The sequence below is a fragment of the Myotis myotis genome, unplaced genomic scaffold, assembly GCF_014108235.1.
Source record: "Myotis myotis isolate mMyoMyo1 unplaced genomic scaffold, mMyoMyo1.p scaffold_m19_p_3, whole genome shotgun sequence".
NCBI lineage: Eukaryota > Metazoa > Chordata > Mammalia > Chiroptera > Vespertilionidae > Myotis > Myotis myotis.
This window is the reverse complement of record NW_023416335.1, coordinates 170,067,930-170,086,881: the sequence shown is the minus strand read 5'-3', so window position 1 is coordinate 170,086,881 and position 18,952 is coordinate 170,067,930. Positions and strand designations below refer to the sequence as shown.

The 18,952-nt window shown below is 44.8% G+C and overlaps 1 protein-coding gene across 3 annotated transcripts in view; it reads right to left on the bottom strand.

Annotated features, from left to right (window-relative positions):
• Positions 1-3,620: 3,620 nt before the first annotated feature.
• PRICKLE1 (prickle planar cell polarity protein 1) overlaps positions 3,621-18,952 on the bottom strand; it is a 103,905-nt gene continuing 88,573 nt past the window's right edge. For all 3 annotated transcript variants that reach the window (XM_036297607.1, XM_036297608.1, XM_036297609.1), the window contains exons 2-8: positions 15,516-15,699; positions 13,767-13,880; positions 12,358-12,495; positions 11,548-11,751; positions 10,094-10,280; positions 8,404-9,267; positions 3,621-5,496 (exon numbers count right to left, since the gene is read on the bottom strand). In XM_036297607.1, coding sequence (XP_036153500.1) covers positions 4,637-5,496; positions 8,404-9,267; positions 10,094-10,280; positions 11,548-11,751; positions 12,358-12,495; positions 13,767-13,880; positions 15,516-15,647 — 2,499 coding nt within the window. In that variant the 5' untranslated portion in view covers positions 15,648-15,699 and the 3' untranslated portion in view covers positions 3,621-4,636. The remainder of the gene's footprint in view (positions 5,497-8,403; positions 9,268-10,093; positions 10,281-11,547; positions 11,752-12,357; positions 12,496-13,766; positions 13,881-15,515; positions 15,700-18,952) is intronic.

The following is an 18,952-nucleotide window of genomic DNA, read 5'->3' as shown; positions in this document are numbered from 1 at the left end:
GGCAGGAGTCAGGTGTCCATTAGAAATGAAGGTCAATACACGAGTGTGCCCACACTCTGTTAATAATGCTTTCAGTGAGATTTTCTGGGCATTCCTGAAATAAGTCCACACCAACATGTCTGTGTTGGGCAGGGATGTGTGCCACGTGTGGAAATCCAGCAGTCGTGGGTGCCCAATGTTATTACCCTTTTAAAAAGGCCCATGATTTGTATGTAAAGTGAAAGGGTTAGACAACACATGGCATCTCCTTTCACTTCTGGAACTTTTTTTTATTTAACTCGGGAACTAGAAAGCAGAGAGTCAAGAATAGCAAATGCACACACAGAACGGATCATTGCCTTTTAATGAGGGCTAAAAGGAGTGTTCCAAAGAGTTTTAGGTCGGTCTGTGTTTCCTGGATCACAGTAAAGCCTTTGACTGCGTTGACTGTGCAAAGCTACAGATTGCACTGGAAGTGAGCGTGCATCAGCCCTTGACTGTCCTGATGCGTCCACCATCAGGACAGAATATGGAGGAATAGATGGTTTCCTATAGGCAAACGTGTCAGACAAGGGTGCACCTGATCTTCCTATGTGTTTAATCTGTAGGCAGAACATGTCACATGAAAAACTGAGCTAGACTCAGGAAGTGATAATTAGTGGAAGAAATATCAATAACTAAATATATGCAGATGACAGCATCTTATGGGAAGAAAGTAGCAATAATTTGAAACTTTTGATGAAAATGAAAGTGCCAAAATAGGACTGCATTTGAACAGCAAAAAGATAAAAATCATGACTACAGAAGAAATACACAACTTTAACAAAGACAATGAGGTCATTGAAATTGTGAAAGATTTCGCTTATCTTGGCCCAGTCATGAATTCCCATGGAGACTGCAGCCAAGAGAAGGCAGTGGAGGAATTAGGAGATCACTAGGAACAAGGATGTGCTATCAGAGGCCAAGCCTAAGGTCACCCACATCCTCCCAGTCTCAGTTACCATGTACGGATGTGAAAGGTGGACAAAGGAGGCAGGCGAGAAAAAAATGGATTCATGTAAAATACAGTGTTAAATGTCTACAGACACCCTAAACCGCCAGAAAGACAAACAAGTGGGTCCTACAGCAAACAAAGCGTGAAATGTCACTGGAGGCAAAAATGAGAAAACTGAAGCTGTCCTACTTCGGGCACATCCTGAGAAGGCAGGTTCTTTGGAAAAGACAATAATGCTGAGAAAAATAGAAGATCAAATACCAGATGGATTGACTCCATAAAGGAAGCCACAGGCAGGCGTTGGCAGAGCTGAACAGGGCTGCTAAGGACAGGCCATAGTGGGCATCACCCACTCATAGGGTCCCCGGCATGTAGCACACACCGGAGTTCCTGCGGTCATTCTGTCAGCCTCCCTCCATGGATCATAAGCTACATGTTCTTCAATTTGGCCTGAAGTGAGGAAAATGCAACCATTAGGATTCTGCTTCACCCATTGAGAGATTAGAGGCAGTGTTTTAACATCTGAGGTTTATCTTGGGACCAAATTTTAGCGTTTAGTGACTGACCACACATTTTGCACTCTTGTTAAGTAAATCTATGCACACCTATTAGCAACTATGCTTAATTTTCTTATCAAGTCTTTATAGAACTGCAAGGCAGTCGCTTTCCTTTCTCCCTTTGTCAATAAGCTTTAAGGGTTACATTATCATTGTGAGTAAATATTTCTGCATGTTCTTAAGTCTTTGCCAATCTAACCCTTATAAAAGGAAATGCAAAAAGTGAAGTGTGAGAAGAAGCAAAAGCAACTAATCTTTTGAGAATGACTTGAAAACCACTGAGGACAGTGACCTCATTTATAACCACATTTTCCCAGGCTAAGCATGACCTGTTTATTATTTGTTATCCATCCTCTATGACAGTGGTTCTCAACCTTCTGGCCCTTTAAATACAGTTCCTCATGTTGTGACCCAACCATAACATTATTTTCGTTGCTACTTCATAACTGTAATGTTGCTACTGTTATGAATCGTAATGTAAATATCTGATATGCAGGATGGTCTTAGGCGACCCCTGTGAAAGGGTCGTTCGACCACCGAAGGGTTCACGACCCACAGGTTGAGAACCGCTGCTCTATGAGCACCATATAGCAATAGTCTTTTCTAAAGGATGCCCTTTTTTTTTTTAATAGGAGGACACCAGCTTCATGCAGGATGACCATTCTTGGCAACATTAGCTTCCAAAAAGGTTTAAAAAAAAACACACGTGTTTCTATATTATTTGAGATTGTAATGGAATAAGGATTCTCATATATCGTTAGTGTAAATATAAATCAGGGTACTTTTTTTGGAGGAAAATTGTTGATACCCATCAACATTTTACATGCATAGCCTTTGTCCCAGTGGTGTGCTGCGCAGCATTGCTGTGCACACCTGCCAGTGCAGGATAAGGTGTCGATGAGGAAATTCGGGTCCAGCACCAAGGTTCAGTGGATGACAGTATATCTAAAAGTGGAATATTATGCAGTCATTGAAAGCATGAGGTAGGCCTATATGCACCCATTTAAAATGTCCACATGTGAAGTGGAAAAAGCAAGTCTCAGCGTGCATAGTTTGCTACTGTTTTTAAAAGGCGTGTTTATGTAACTAGGCTTTACCATCTGAAGGCTCCGCTAGGAATGAATAACAGTGGTTACTTTTGGGGAGGGGGCCTGAGGGAGACTGGGGGTGAAGAGTAGAAAGGAGACACTCGTGCTTGTTTGAATTTTTTTTTGCCACGGGCATGCATTTCCTTTTCATTGTTGATGTTTTGAAATGAACCAGACCAGGGAACTGATGATAGAGTTACTGAGTAAAGAGCTCTCAGCAGTGGTGTGTTTCTGAAGGGCTCTGTGTAGCCCAGATACAAAGCCTTGCTATGTCCAGGGATGTGTGCAAGGGATGCCGTCGACCTCTGGTTACCTACTGGATTCGTGTGGCTCCTTCCCAAGGCCTAGCGGCTTTTCTCATTCCAGTAAACACGGACAGCCGTGCCTCTGTGCCACAAGCCCTCTTTCCCGCCTACTAGCAGGGACAGTAGACGTGCAGGTATCAAATGGTGGCCTGTTAACGGCAGAAGAACGGGAAATCATGCTTAAATGCAGGAGCAAAGTGGAAGCTGTCTGGATATGTTTGCAAAAATTTGTGTTCAGAAAAGTAGGTCGTTTATTATTTATTGTTTATTAAATACCTTCCAAAAGGTCCAAAATACCACTGGGACCTTAGCTAGGACTGCAGCGCATGTGCAAGAATGGCACATACCAAAATATCAGCTCATTAGTTCAAGTCCAAGATAATTTTCCCTTGAAATAGAACCTCCTATTAAGTTGAAATAGTCAGTGGTACAGCATCCTCTAATTTAAAGATTTTAAAAGAAAAACATAATCAGAAGGCCCGGTTTTCAAAATTGCTGCTAAAAGCTAACAAATTAGCTGGAAGGGAGGGATGAAAAGGAATAACCTCTCTTCAAATAATAAATCTACAAAGTCCTCTGCCACAAAAAAGCAGATCCTTGTAGTTTTGGTCTCTTCCCATGAGATAATCACCACCTTGCTAAAAATGGGACCTCCTCCCTCCCCCCCGCCCCCCCCCCCACCATCCCCAAGTGGGGAAAAAAAACATCCACCCAAAGTTTCTACTTGTTTTTACCATATATTCCAGGGGTCTATATGGGGTTTTTGTTTGTTTTTACATTTATACAGTTTACATTACTTGACCCATAAATAACATTCGGAAGATTAATAGGGCCATAGTTTTAAAGACTATTTACACAGCCCCACCATGCATACAGAGCCTTTTTAATATTGGGGGGAAAAAGTCAAAAAAATTGAACTCTCCATCACTAGGCAATATAAATTTGACCATCTAGACTTATAAACCCTGACTAAAATACAAGCAATCATTTCATCCATAAATGCTGTTTCTGGTTCCCTAACAAATCTAGCACTGCAGTGTAACAAACATCTTGCAATTCAGGGATATAAAAATATCAGCTTTAAAATCTGAACTGTACATTATGTACATTAATATTTGCACCGTTAAATTAGGAATACACTTAAGTCTATGAAATACTACATTATAAATAGCAAAGTTTTTTTGTTTTGTGTTTCAATCTGTAGCTGGAGCTAATACAATAATACAAAGTTTACCTGGCTAAAGAAGATTGCAAGGGGACGAGGTGGCCTCGTGGGATGGGGCGCACAGTGTTGGCTGGGTCAGTGTGACTACGTGCATGCCGCACAAGACAGACCGATCAGGCCTGGGCCAACCTGGCGTGGACAACGACAAACACTATTGCTTTACAAAGGCGGCTGAAGTTCTCCGTCGTCTAAAATCAGTACCCCCGTCCAATCACCTTATGAGAGTTTCTAGAAGATTCTCTTGCAGACTGGAAACCAAAGCTGCTATGCAACACCCTAATGTACCTGACTGGCACCGTCCGAGGAGGGTAAATGGGAGAAATCACACCTTCTGAGTGTTCATCTGACACTGTAAACAACAGTCGGGGGGGCTCATGTACATGGGCAAAGCACTTTAAACTATTTTAGCAACTTTCCTACGAAAGAAAAAGGATATGAGTCAAGAGGGTTAATGGCTAAGTTGAGACAGGACCTCCACAGCTACTGGGTTAAGAAATAATACAGTTTTTGCCCTTGTGTCCCTTTTTCTTCTTGGGTTTAGTCATGCCTGGACCAAACTGAGGCGTGGGGAGTGCAGACGTGGGGCTGGAAAGGTCGTCTGTGTAGTAGGCGTACCTCTGTGGCCGGGGCTGGGGGATCGGTTGTCCAAGAAAATAGCCTTCTTCTTCCGAGTCGGAGGAGGAGGAGGAGGAGGAGCACCAGGAGTCGTCGTCCTCCCCGTAGAGCCCCAGGAAGCGGGGCACCTGCGGGCTCTGCAGCGCGTAGTCGGAGGTGGCGTGGGCATAGCGCCCGTAGAGGTCGGCGTTCTGGATGTACGCCTGGATCTCCCGGGCGCTCTTATTCTGGATGAACTTCTCGTAGTTGTCGGGCGTGTACAGCCGCAGCCTGTCCTTGGGAGGGTACTTCCTCTCCGTGACCAGGTTGAGGGCGTTGTCGGAGCGGGACTTCCTGCTCCTCCGGCGGCGGTGGTGGTGCGGCCGGGACCCTCTCTCCTCGAAGTGGTACACCCGCCTCCGCGTCCTCTCGCTCATCGGGGGCTGCCGGATCTCCAGGTTGTCATAGCTCCCGTTGTCGATGACATCATCTGAGAACTTGACCTGCTGGGGCCTGGACTGGGACTTGGATCTTCGGAGCACTGGCAGGTGGACTGGTTTCTCCTCCGGCATGATTTTCTCTGGGCACAGCTCTGAACCGAGGCTCTTTAAGGACTCGGCGCTCCGGTGCAGCATGGAAGAGTTCAGAGTCCCCATGTTGCTCATCTTCTCACAATCTTCTGCCTCTATCTCCTCAAAGTTCTGCAGAGAATATAAGGATGGCCTTGGCTTACTTTCTCCATCCACCGAAGCCCCTACGAGAAAAACCAAGACAAGGTGTAAGTCTCAGTGACCCTAATAGTCTGACAATTATTACAAACAAGCTACTGAAAGGAAGCATTTCAAAGAAAATTCTCCTCAATTTCAATATTTGATTACCACCCACCAAGTAAACGCAACATGCATATAAAGACAGGAGGTATGAATTTTATTACTGACCCGAGGGGCACAGCCTTTCTTAGGAGTCCAGTTGTTTTAGAGCCAAACACTAGTTACAGAACATGGCATGAATAGCAACAATGTAAAAGCTCTTCATAAAAATCTCATGATTAGCCCTAGCTGGTCTGGCTCAGTGGATAGAGTGTTGGCCTGCGGACTGAAGGGTCCCAGGTTCGATTCCAGTCAAGGGCACATGCCAGGGTTGTGGGCTTGATCCCCAGTGTGGGGCGTGCAGTAGCTGATCAATGATTCTCTCTCATCATTGATATTTCTCTCTCTCTCTCTCTCTTTCTCTCTCTCTCTCTCTCCCCCTCTCCTTTCCTCTCTGAAATCAATAAAAATTTATTTTAAAAAAATCTCATTACAGTGGGGCCTTGACTTACGAGTTTAATTCGTTCCGTGATGGAGCTCGTAACTCAAATTACTTGTATGTCAAATCATTAAAGTGAACGAGTGAGACACGTGATGCTGGGCTGATGTTGTGGCGTTCACTGTGACGTTCGCCGCGCCAACTAGTGGTGGGGTATCTGAAGTTGGCTCGTAACCTGAATTTTAGCTCGCAACTCAAAGCAAAAAGTCGGCCGAGAGACGGCTCGTATCTCGAAAAACTCGTTAGTTGGGACACTCGTAAGTCCAGGCCCCACTGTACTTTATTCACATGACATGGAGGAATTCTGCCTCTCAATCCATTAAAGCCAGATTGCTCCACCTGAGCATCTCCATCAGTCCCTTCCTTTACATCCACATGGCCACTGTTACTGTCCTCCTCTTACACCCTCACTCATTTTCTTCATTGCATACCGAGACTGTGGTCAGCAAGCCACAGCCCAAGGGCCACATCCGGCCCACAGCCTATTTGTGGATAGAGTTTCATTGGAACACAGCCACACCTACTCATTTACGTATTATCTACAGTTGCTTTCCACAATGGCAGTGCTGACTATGTGCAACAGAGGCTGTGTGGCCCAGAAGGTCTATCTAGCCCTTCACAGAAGTTTGCCATCCCCTATCCTAGACTGCCATCCATTCTTCTTCCCCTTCAACCCAGGAAATAACATGTCACCTCCAGATTAGTCTTACTTTGAAACTTTTCCCAAAACTGATACTGTTCCCCCTTTTTAAGAGGGCCCAGGCAAGTAAAGATAAATGAATACCCAGCAGACAGGAAGTGACAGCAAGGACAGGTGTGGCCTGGTGTCTAGTAGCTACTACATAACTTCCTGCTTTCTAAAGGGAGCCTAATTCAGTCTGTATTGTTAAGGAATGTCTAGCCCTAACACTTTATGTGTGTACCAAATGATGTCTATTTTTTGATAAACGTTAAACTCCTAATATAAGACCTAAAACACAGGAGATGCTAATCCTGGCCAGTGTGGTTGTTGATTGGAATGTCGTCTGTGCACCAAAAGGGCACATGCCCCAGTTGCAGGTTTGATCCCCGGTAGGGGGCATGCGGTTGGCAGCCAGTCAGTGTGAGAACACTGATGTTTTTCTCTCTCTCTCCTGCTCCCTAAAAATTAATTTAAAAATCTTAAAAAATTTTAAAAACAAAACAGGAGATGCTTCATAATTTAGTCTCATCCACCGCTCCTCAACTCCCCTTTGACAAGTCCAACAGAAACCTGGGGGGTCGCTGGCTCACGCCTCCTTGCCGCTGCAGCACCTGGCACAGGGCATTCCTGGCGGCGGGCAGCCGCTAAAGCCTTTCCTGTCTACATTATGGAAATGTCACCTTTATGAAAGGACTGGATGTCATTTGTCTGACTATAATTAGCCAGGTAACATTTTTGCATCCAAAGACAATTATTGCAAATATGAGATACAGGAGGGAATCTGGGTTCCAGGCTTGATCTTGCCTTTAAAAACCTCTGTGCAGTTAGGCATTTAGCCTCTGGTAATTCAAGTTCTTCATTTAGAAAATGCAATAATATCCACTCTCTACAGCTCAAGGTCATTTTAAGGATACAATATGGATAACTGACAGGAATGTGCTTTGAAAACATTACAGTGAAATTATTTTATATTCTGGGTTAAAAACTATTCAGCTATTTTTGAGCTATCTGTTGCCACAGGGCAATGCAGGGAAATACAAAGAATGTTATGAGCTTATAAAGTGGCAGACTGATTTTAATAACTTGAATTTTATACAGTACAATCCAAAGAGTATAGTATCTTTCAGACACAGATACAGACTCCATTATCGAAGTAAGTCAGTTTCTTCCTCTTTAAAATAAGTGTAATGAACCTGGCCAGTGTGGGTCAGTGGTTGAGCGCTGACCTATGAATCAGGTCACCATTCAATTTCTGGTCAGAGCCCATGCCTGGGTTTGCAGGCTCAATCCCCAGTGGGGACGTGCAGGAAGTAGCTAATCAATGATTCTCTCTCATCACTGATGTTTCTATTTCTCTCTCCCTCTCCCTTCCTCTCTGAAATCAATAAAATATATATATTAAAGAAAAAGTATATATCTATTAAGAATATGTATGAATATACATATGTGTGTGTGTGTGTGTGTGTGTGTACATATACGCACACACATTTGCATGTTTGTTTTGCTATACGGTGTTTGGCATTGGATGAGACTCCTTGGATGAGACTCCTTCCTTCCCTTGGTCTCCAGTTTTAATTACCGTAGCCCCTCCTGGCGCTGAACGGTAAATTTTCACAACAGACTTTTTAGTGGCTCTTTTTCCAAACACCGCATAATCCCTAGATTACGTACCTGTGATGTTAGACAAAGCCAAAGAATCCATAGAATCCCGGACGCTCTGCTCCGGTTTCAAGTCTGACAAGCACTCCAGGGAATCTTCATACCATTGTGCTTGATCGTGATTGTATCCCGAGGCCCCATGGTCCAGATCCAGCTCCTGGAGCCTTCTGCTGCTTGCCGGGCCTGGGTGGCTGCCGTACGCAGAATCTCCCAGGCCATCTTGGGACTGTGCCCAATACATATCAGATTGGTATTTTTTACTCGCGAGGCTCTGGTTATTTTGCTTTAACTCGGCCTTATTTTTAACCATGTTATCAGATATCCAATGCTCACTGGCTCGAATATCGATCTCGTTGGGCTGCTGCTGAAAGAGGCTTTTATCACCAAACTTGAGGAGGAGCTGCGTCATATAATCTTCATGCTCGGCCCATTCTTCGGGGTCTTCTGGGGTTTCGTGCTCGACTCTGCCTTTCCAAAAGTCTTCATTGACAAAACCTGCTCCCTGCCTGGACAGACTCAGGTCATCCAGCTTCCGGGAAAGGGTGTCGTCGGCATTGCCGGAGAGGCCAGGGAACTTGTAGTTGAGAGCAGGGGACAAGAGGAGAGACTGTCTGCACTGGTCCGCTGACCGGCTGCTTTTGCCCATCCGGACACTTCTTCTGGAGTCTCTCGACCGGGCGGACTGAAACGCAGAGTCGGAGGAATCGGAGGCGTGGACGTCTTCGCCGAGGCTGCACGTTTTTGAGCAATAGATCTGACCTTGTTTGGGGAGGAAGGGACACCCCAGCAGAGAGGCTTTGCACTGGGCACAGGAGAAGCAGGCTTCTGTCGCGTGCCAGTGCTGCCCGTCATAGGTCATCTGGGCGTGGTCCACACCTGTTTTTAAAAAGGATAGAACAACAGGCGATAGTTCAACCTTGAGACAAAGGGAGAAGGAAGAGATGGAAAGAGGGGTGATGGGAATGTTCTGCTTCTTGACAGGGTTGTGGGTCACACAAAGTCTGTATCTGCGAATTGCCTACCTGCTAAAATTCATTTGTAACCCCCAAATCAATACTTGCAGTTTTCAAGGTCATTTTCGGACATGTGCAGAGGGGTGAAAAGTTTGAGTTGACCAACATATATGCTCCCAGGTGAGGTCAAACAAGGTGACCCTCCGCCTTTGTCTCTGCTCTTATGCTTTCAACAAGTGGCATATTCGTGGTCGACTTATACCATGTTTTCTTTAGATTTTTGTACTTTTTTGGTGCTTTTGCTATTTAAAAGGCCCTCAAGCATAGTGCTGAAATGCTGTCTAGTGATCCTAAGTACAAGAAGGCTGTGATCTGCCCTACAGAAAAAAATACGTGTGTTAGATAAGCTTCAGTCAGTCACACGGTACAGTGCTGCTGGCTGCAAGTTCAATGTTAGTGAGCCAACAATCTATGTGACTAGGGGCGGGCAGGAACCTATCCCTGTATTTCCCCCAGGAGCAATGCTCGACATTCCGTAAGTCAGGCAACTTTGTAGAAGGCAAATCCCTCAAACGAGAATGGATTCTATATTCATTTGTCAAAACTCATAAAACTGAAACATTTAAGATCTGTACATTTCACTGTATGTAAATTATACCTCAATTTTAAAAACAAAACAAAACAGACTGTGGAGCATCCTAAAGGCTGATGGGAAGGAGCCTGAGCAGACAGGCGGGGCTGTGACTCACCGATGTGCTCGCCGCAGGTCTCGCAGTACTCCGCATACAGAGACTCGAAGCAGCCACAGCAGAACGGGCGGCCGTCCTTCATGATGTACCTCTGCCCTCCCAGGACCGTCTCACACTCAAGGCAGCAGAAGTGCTTCATGTGCCAGTGGCGACCCTCTGCTTCCGTGCACTCATCCGCAAAAATTATCTGTAAGAGGAATGTGAAAGCAGAGGATGACTGAAAATCACTGTGAGCTGTTTCCAAGGCCACGTCGCTTCGATGGCTAACCTTGTTTCTTACAGCCCCAAGCTTTACTCTATCTCGCTTTAGCTATAAAACAAGAGCAGTCATTGAAAATGTGAACAGAGAGAACCTAAGTGCTTGTTCAAACTTTATAAATGTCCAACCCCCATGCTGTCCACCTGAAACCAATGTAATAGTGACTGTCAACCATAATTGAAAAATAAAACAGATTTCTTCATTGGAGACCATTAATTTGGCCATTATTTTGCTCCCCAATCGCATTTTATCGGCATAATCTGGCAAAGAAGACATTCACATTGAAATGACTCAGTGGTCTGTGTTTTAATAGAAAACTCATAAAAATGTCTGTGGAGTCAACATTTACAGCAATCCAGACGCTGGGCTGTGTGAGCTACACTGCATAGCTGCGGCTTCGCTTGACCTGGTGGCCATCGGCAGACTAAAGACTCCGTTCTTTTCATTTTCGGTTTCAAAAAAAACTTTCAAATATCATTTTTTTATTGATAAAAAAAAAACAACTTAAAAAAAACCCCCAAACAAATGTATGAAGAAAAAACTGAATATTCACTGTCACTGAGTGAAGGAGACTCAGGGGGGAAAAAATATATATATATATATATATATATATATATATATATATATATATATTAAATGAGGTACTCTGGATTGGATCTTAGAATAGAAAAGACACATTAGTAGCAAAACTAGAAATCTAAATAAAGTGTACAGTTTGGTTGATGGTATAACAGCAATATTAGCTTCTCAGTTTCAATGCACATAATGCTGTGGAAGATACTAACAACAGGGAAAGCTGGGAGAAGGGTCTAAGGACCTCTAACACCTCCAACTCTTCTGTCAATCTAAAATGACTTTAAAATAAAAAGCTTAAGAAAAAAATTCCTTTCACACCACCACCCCTTCCCACAGGCCCCACAGGTAACCACTTAACGGAGCGCATGTCCTGCCGTACCGTGCCTGGATGTATACAAACAAGTGTACAGTCTTGGTTTGCTCCCCCTTTCCCTCCAGGAATGAGATCATCTGCTCCACTCCTCTTGCCACTTGTTTTTCCCTCCCATCCATCAAGAGCCTCCCACTTATCGATGCACAGACACCTGGGCCCGCTCTTTATTTTGCTTAGATGTGAACAGTGGAATATTGGCCGACTGGGAGCTTATTTTTCCCAGTGTGAAGGGGTGAACTTTTTTACCTCGTCACATGCCGAGCACCGTGGCTTGAGCAGTTCAGCGTGGTGCCTGCCACAGTGAATTTTTCCGTCCTGATAAAAATAGATGAGGTCCACCAGCAGCTCGTTACACGTGAAGCAGACAAAACAGGACGGGTGCCAGCACACTCCGGGGCCCGCCCTCGAGGCGAACACCGCAATCTCGCCGCCGTTGATCTTCAACCCGCACTGAAAGCAGAAAAGAACGATCCTCCTGCGATGACGGGATTCTCAGCCTCTCCACTTGCCACTAAATCCCAAATTTGTCAGGAAAGCCTTTTATTTTTCTCCCACCCCTGCGAGTGATTAAGTAGCTCCTTAATGCTGGATTATGTGCGATTCTCAGCTGAAATGAGCAGGCCTCCCAGACTTCCCCACTCGGCTGTTCCTAAGAAGGGTTTCGGCCAACGCACATTAAGGGTGGTTTTCCGGAGCCAGCCTCCTGCTGGATGCGTTTCTGACGCTGAGAGTGGCCAGTCAGGATCTGAAGGTCTTCATTATGTCTGGCTTTTGTGAACACGAGGTGTATCCTAGCACCTCCCAACCTGCCGGGGCCCTAAGGGGAGCAGGAGGTCACCTGATGTTTGCCTAAGGGCAGACCGACTCCCCGTCATACACGGCAGTGAGCCAGTTATAAACACGAACCCCCATTTGATAAAGAGCTAGGCTGCCTATCTTTGGCTTAGTTTTTGGAGGCCTTTGGGGCCCACACGTGTGCTAGCCCTGTCACCCTCCCACCCCCAGCTCACTCCATCCACATCACCACCACAGGCCGCTCATTCTAGAAAGGGCTACCTGCTCGCACACGGCGTGCATCACGGCTCTGGACAGAAGTTTGATGGTGCCTCTTCCCAGTGCTTCCTTCTTCCGCTGAGCACTGAACACTTGCAGTTCTTTCTTCTCCTCTTCGCTCAGAGACTGGCAATACCGCACCTTCGCGGAAGGAACACAGAAGCACCACACTGGAGCGCGTCCCCCTCACCAGTTCTCCATTTCCAGAAACGAAGGGCTCACTTAATGGCCTGCCCCCGTGCATCGCCAGTTTAGAAATAACACCTGACCTTTCATTGACTCAAAACTACAGCCTCTTAAAAAAACTACAGCCTACTTTAAAAAAACCCCCAAACAAATGTATGAAGAAAAAACTGAATATTCACTGTCACTGAGTGAAGGAGACTCAGGGGGGAAAAAATATATATATATATATATATATATATATATATATATATATATATGCAATGAGGTACTCTGGATTGGATCTTAGAATAGAAAAGACACATTAGTAGCAAAACTAGAAATCTAAATAAAGTGTACAGTTTGGTTGATGGTATAACAGCAATATTAGCGTCTCAGTTTCAATGCACATAATGCTGTGGAAGATACTAACAACAGGGAAAGCTGGGAGAAGGGTCTAAGGACCTCTAACACCTCCAACTCTTCTGTCAATCTAAAATGACTTTAAAATAAAAAGCTTAAGAAAAAAATTCCTTTCACACCACCACCCCTTCCCACAGGCCCCACAGGTAACCACTTAACGGAGCGCATGTCCTGCCGTACCGTGCCTGGATGTATACAAACAAGTGTACAGTCTTGGTTTGCTCCCCCTTTCCCTCCAGGAATGAGATCATCTGCTCCACTCCTCTTGCCACTTGTTTTTCCCTCCCATCCATCAAGAGCCTCCCACTTATCGATGCACAGACACCTGGGCCCGCTCTTTATTTTGCTTAGATGTGAACAGTGGAATATTGGCCGACTGCAAAAGGGAAAAGCAATGTAAAAGAACACTCTTTTTTTAAAATATGAAATGTTTAATTTCAACTCTTGTCAGCAGAGACTCTAAAACAATGTAACATATTAACCTTTCTACAAAAGGTTTAAACTTAATTGCCACGTTTGCTCTCCCTTCTGCAGGCACTCAAGTCAACTCCTGGGCCTGAACTACCTTGAGGCATTGAGCCTGGATGAAGGGGCAGGGCGATCTCAGACACCTGCAGGGCCCTGGGCGTCGGTGGGTGGCTGCAAACACTATAAAAACCAACTTGTGTTGACTGCACTGACACCCTTTTCTCGCTGAAAGAATGGAAAGCTGTATTCTCCGGCCACATTTTAACTAAAGAAAGGCAAGTGATGGGAGGAGCTGGGGTTTATGAGGGACATCTCAATGCTTCGTGTTTATTTTCTTAGCCTTCTTCCTGTTATTTTACCTCATTATCATGTGGTGGCAACTGGTACAAAAGCTGTTTAATTCGATGTTTCTCTCCAGGGCTGTTAACATATGGAACCTTTTCCTCTGGTAAGCAAGCAAAATAGAGCTGGATCTGAGGAAGAGAGGGAGAGAAAGACCGAGAAGGTGAGTGTCTTAGCTCACTCCATCTTAAAAAGTTACTTGTCCCTGCAGGGGCAAGGTTTGGCCTCTGGTGCTAATGAGAAGACCAGCTGAGCCAACTCGCACCCAGCCGCTGCTAACTCTTCTTCAGGAATGCAATTTGCAGTGACAATTAGGGCCATCATAAATTACACGCCATAAAATATGCACATTTAATGCCACAATTCCCCAGGGTCAGCGAGAGAGTCCTGGGTGAATGCTACAAATGGCCACACAGGCTGCGTGACACTGTCCCAAACCCCGCCAGCACACAAGCACACTGAATTTGATCTCTGAATTTTACATGTTACAAAGACAAAAAGCTGTTTTGTTACCCTCTGTAAACTCTCCTTATCAGGTTCTCTCCAAGCATCGGCTTTCTTTGCTTCCATGGGTGTTATTTTCTAAATACCGGAGTCAGTTTCCCCAAAGACACTGGAGGGGAGCCATACTGAGCTAGACCTGGTTCATTTGGAAAGGAGAACTCCATTTTTTTCTGTTTTATTTAAAGGAGCATCCCTTCATGAGTACCACGGTGCTGAGAAAGAAGGGATTCAAGAAAGAAAGACAGGAGATTGGGGAATTGGGGGCCTGCCCTGCTTCAATGCCTTAGTATCTCACAAAACCTACCCACTCTAAGCTTCTAGAAGGGGTTCTTTTTTTGTTTTGTTTTTTAATATATTTTTTTGTTGATTTCAGAGAGGAAGGGAGAGAGATAGAAACATCAATGGTGAGAGAGAATCATTGATCAGCTGCCTCCTGCACATCCCCTGCTGGGGATCGAGCCCACAACCCAGGCATATGCCTTTGGTCGGAACCTGGGACCCTTCAGTCCGCAGGCTGACGCTCTATCCACTGAGCCAAACTGGCCAGGGCAGGGGTTCTTTATGCTACTGCACACCCAGTCGGCACCTTTTATTTCAAACTATGCCTCAGCCCACATGATAATATTTATCACCTGCAATTTTTAACAAGTTCATCATTATATGGACATTGGGAAAATAAAAATAGGCATACAGAATGTTCTCGTCTTCCTTAAAATAACAATCCAGACAAAGCCCCAAATTAGCTCTTCGATATTAGGGTTCCATCCACACTGAGTGGTGACAGATTCTTTTATGTGCAAGGTTATCAAAGGTCAACCCAATGACACTTCAGATGGTTTCTCCCAGCTCTGCATTTTCTCTCTTCCAAAGCAAAAGCTCTGCTGAGAGCTGGCATGGAAACTTGCCTCTTTTATTACCTTTTTGTTGCTACTGAAGTTTTTCAAAAGGTTAAATTCCTCTCATTCTCTGCAAAGGGGCTCATCAGAAACCCACATAACAAACGCACGTGCAGTGCTCTGGGTTCCGGTCATCAGAGCATCCTCCTAGGGCTTCTGGACCCAAGAGCCCAAGAGGAATAGAAAACTTTCACTGAGAAACCAAGTATGACCTTGAAAAGCAAAACTGTAAAACCATCCAAAGGAGAGAGAGGACTGAGGAGGGTATAGCGTGTCAGTGTGGCAGAGATGTTCTATAAATTGTTAAAAATTCTTTAAAAATCTGAACTCATTGAAAAACACCACATGGGACGACCAGGTTCCCACCTGCTCTGGTCGAAGTCCGGGGGGCACCCAGGCATACTCCTCCAGCGCACAGCCAGAGTCATCATCTGACGTGGAACTTCGCTGGCACCCAAAGGCGAGTTTGCTCATTTTGGGCTCCATCTCCAAAGGCATAGCAACGTTCAGAGGCTGGTTTTCTCAGTCACAGGACATCAAACAATGGCTGCTGTGGACAATATAAGAAAAAGCAAATTGAAAACCTGCAGGCATGGCCCTTATTGGATGCTTGTGTACATATAGCTGGGCTCTCAGAAAACACCCAATTTACTAGTTCACCGCCCCCAGGCCCACCGACACTTAAAATCAGGACTCCATAATGCAGAAATAGCCCCCTCCCAGCTCCGCATTTCAGAAGATGCCACCAAAATTACTTTAGTCCCAGTGGTCCTTCGAAGGTGCGTCTCCACACAATTATTCATTGGAAAGGTTTAGGAAAATTGCCTTGCCTGACACATCAGATTAAACTTCCCACAAATAACATCCCTGTGAAGTCCCATGAGTTGAAAAAAGAAGTGTGGGGACTGTGCCTCTTCCCACCTTGCCCACTATGTGCCATGAAAAATGGCTCCAGACCCCATTCCACTCTCCACATTTCCTCATTGATTTTCCCCACCCAGGCACTGCTGCCTGTGGTGTGGGTCCACTGGGCCAAATTGCTTAGGTTTCAGGTTTCTAATAAAGTTCTGAGAGACACTAAACTTAGTTTAGTCATTGGGTAGAAATAGCACAGTTAAATCCTTATATAGCATGTTAAATCTGCAAGCCCTTGCTATCTATGGGCTGCAGTCAGCCAGACATTCATTAATGAGTTCCTTCAACAAAAAATAATTGAATCCAAGCGCAAGGTTAAAATAAAACCCAGTGTGCTGACTATTAGTGTTGAGCTGCATTATTAGCAGGCATCCACTGAAACGTTATGCAGCGCCTACTATGTGTGATATGCTACAGCCTGCCTTTGGGCAAAGTAAGATGGAGGTCCAGGTCTGAAGGTAGTCCCCTCAGATAAAGGGCGATAAAGGTGTCTCTGTGACAGTCCCTGCCTACACCCCAGGGAACTCTGTCATCACCATGTATGTTCCTTATAAGTTGTTTTTTTTCTGATTTTAAAAAATCATTCCTTATCCCAAGGCCCCAAGAAGAAACAAAGATACAAGATTTTCAGAATCAGATGAAGCTTTTTATAACTGCCCCTTTCCCTCTATAAAAAAAAAATTAGATAATTAGCCCAACCCAAGTTTAGAGAAAACAAGGCTCAAGGAAGTTAAGTGACTTGCCCAAGGTCAAATAGCTAAAATAAAAGCCAGAGTCTAGACCAGCCGTGGGCAAACTACAGCACATTTGAAATGAATAAAACTATTGAAAAAAAAGACTGTACCCTTTTATGTAATGATGTTTACTTTGAATTTATATTAGTTCACACAAACACTCCATCCATGCTTTTGTTCCGGCCCTCCAGTCCAGTTTAAGAACCCATTGTGGCCCTCGAGTCAAAAAGTTTGCCCACCCCTGGTCTAGACCAGTGGTTTTCAACCTTGGCTGCACATTGGAATCACCTGGGAATCTTTTAAAAATCCTGATTTCTGGGCCTCATCCTCAGGAAATTCTGTTTCTTTGTTATGGGGTGGGGCCACAACAAAGTGGTCTGCAAACTGCGGCCCCTTGAGTGTGGCTCTTCCACAAAATACCACGTACAGTGCGATTGAAACTTTGTGGCCACACTCAAGGGGCCAAAGAGCAGCATGTGGCTCGCGAGCAGCAGTTTGCCGACTACTGGTCTAGACTATGTGCCTGCTATATCAGACTTCCAAAAATTATTCTGCCTTAAAAAATTCCCTTGTTTGCTTAAACAGGGAGGAAAAACCTCAACACTTCCAGACTGAAACTGAGTCATTTATCAGTGATTATCTCAACGCAACTCGAAATACTTACCATGTTAGAAAAGGTTACCTACTAAAACCTATGATTATGAAAACGTATGGCTTTTCTTTTATACGTCAAAGGACACAAATGGAAGGCCAAACACCCAATGGCTGTGATCTTTCCCAGCAGCAGGAGCAAAGCCACACAGTAGATATTATTCCAACTAATAAATTTAACTTTCATTCACACTGAACAAAAAGTAAAGATGACCTCATTTCCTACACCACCACCGGGAGGTTATGACCTCTTAAACAGTCATCATTTCACACAGGTGCAACTCATTCATGTCTTGACTTAGGAAAGGCTTTCTAAACACGGGGGCATTGCACTTACTCCTCAATAAAAAAGAATGTGTTAATGACAGAACATTTCTTGGATTTAGTCTTTTGCTTTCGTTTAAACACACACACCCCCCCCCCCACCACTAATAAACAAAAGCTTCCATATGTCCCAAACTAGAGGTTAAGAATTTAATTAGTAACTCAAACACCTCCCCAGGAGAAGGGGTATCTGCAATGCAATTTCACCTGAATCATGAAATATACCTATTTGTCCCTTGACACATCTGGCCTAGGAGGAAGACACTAAGGTATCTACTCTGCACAAACTTACAAAGAACATAAATATTAAATAAAACCTAAAAATTAAGTGTCATAATCTTCTAAGACAAGAGAAAACACCACAAATGAAGATAAACCACGGATTTTCTAAGGTAACGCAGAGGTGCAGATTGCCAAGGATCTGAGTTCCTTTGAGGGCTGTGTTCCTTGATTAGCCTTTTGTGGCGAAGGTACATAAATGTCTATCCTAATCAAGGTAAATCAACTTCTGCACTGCAGGCCACAACCCCCCACCTCCCAATCATCTGGATGTGCCGCCACATCTCAGGCCTGCAACTCGTACACACCCTCCCGGCCTTTCCACAACCCACACCGAGCACTGCATTCCTCGACTGCCTGGAGAGACCAACTGAAGGGACCTGAGTGACAGTCACTGTATCACAGGCACGGCTTTTGGTTTCATTTGTTGGCGCTCTGACAGCTAACACAGTTTTCTCGGCCTTGCCTGTTAGTGTTATGGCATTTAATCGCCACATCAAGCAACCCAATCAGGGTGTATCTTGTTAACAGAGGAGGAGCCGGCCTCAGAGTGATTTGCCACAGGTCAACTGTCCAAGGTCAGTAAGGTCATTGGCAGCACCCTTAGAACCGGGCCTGTGATCTCAAAGCCCTCAGCCCCACACTGCCTCCCGAAGGTGGAGCTGTTGCCCCAGCTCCCTTTCCTTTGGTGAACCAGCCACGCGACTGCACTGCAGGCACCCAAAAGGACGGGAGACCGTCCACGCTGCCAAGAGAGGGACTTCGAGGAGAAGGTAGTTAAAAGGATTATAAAAATTCAATGGCCTTATGCATTGTTGCTTCAGAGTTGATTCTTTGGAGAAAGCCTCTTTCTTTTTCCTTTGTGTCAGCAGATAATTACACAAAATAACAAATCACTAC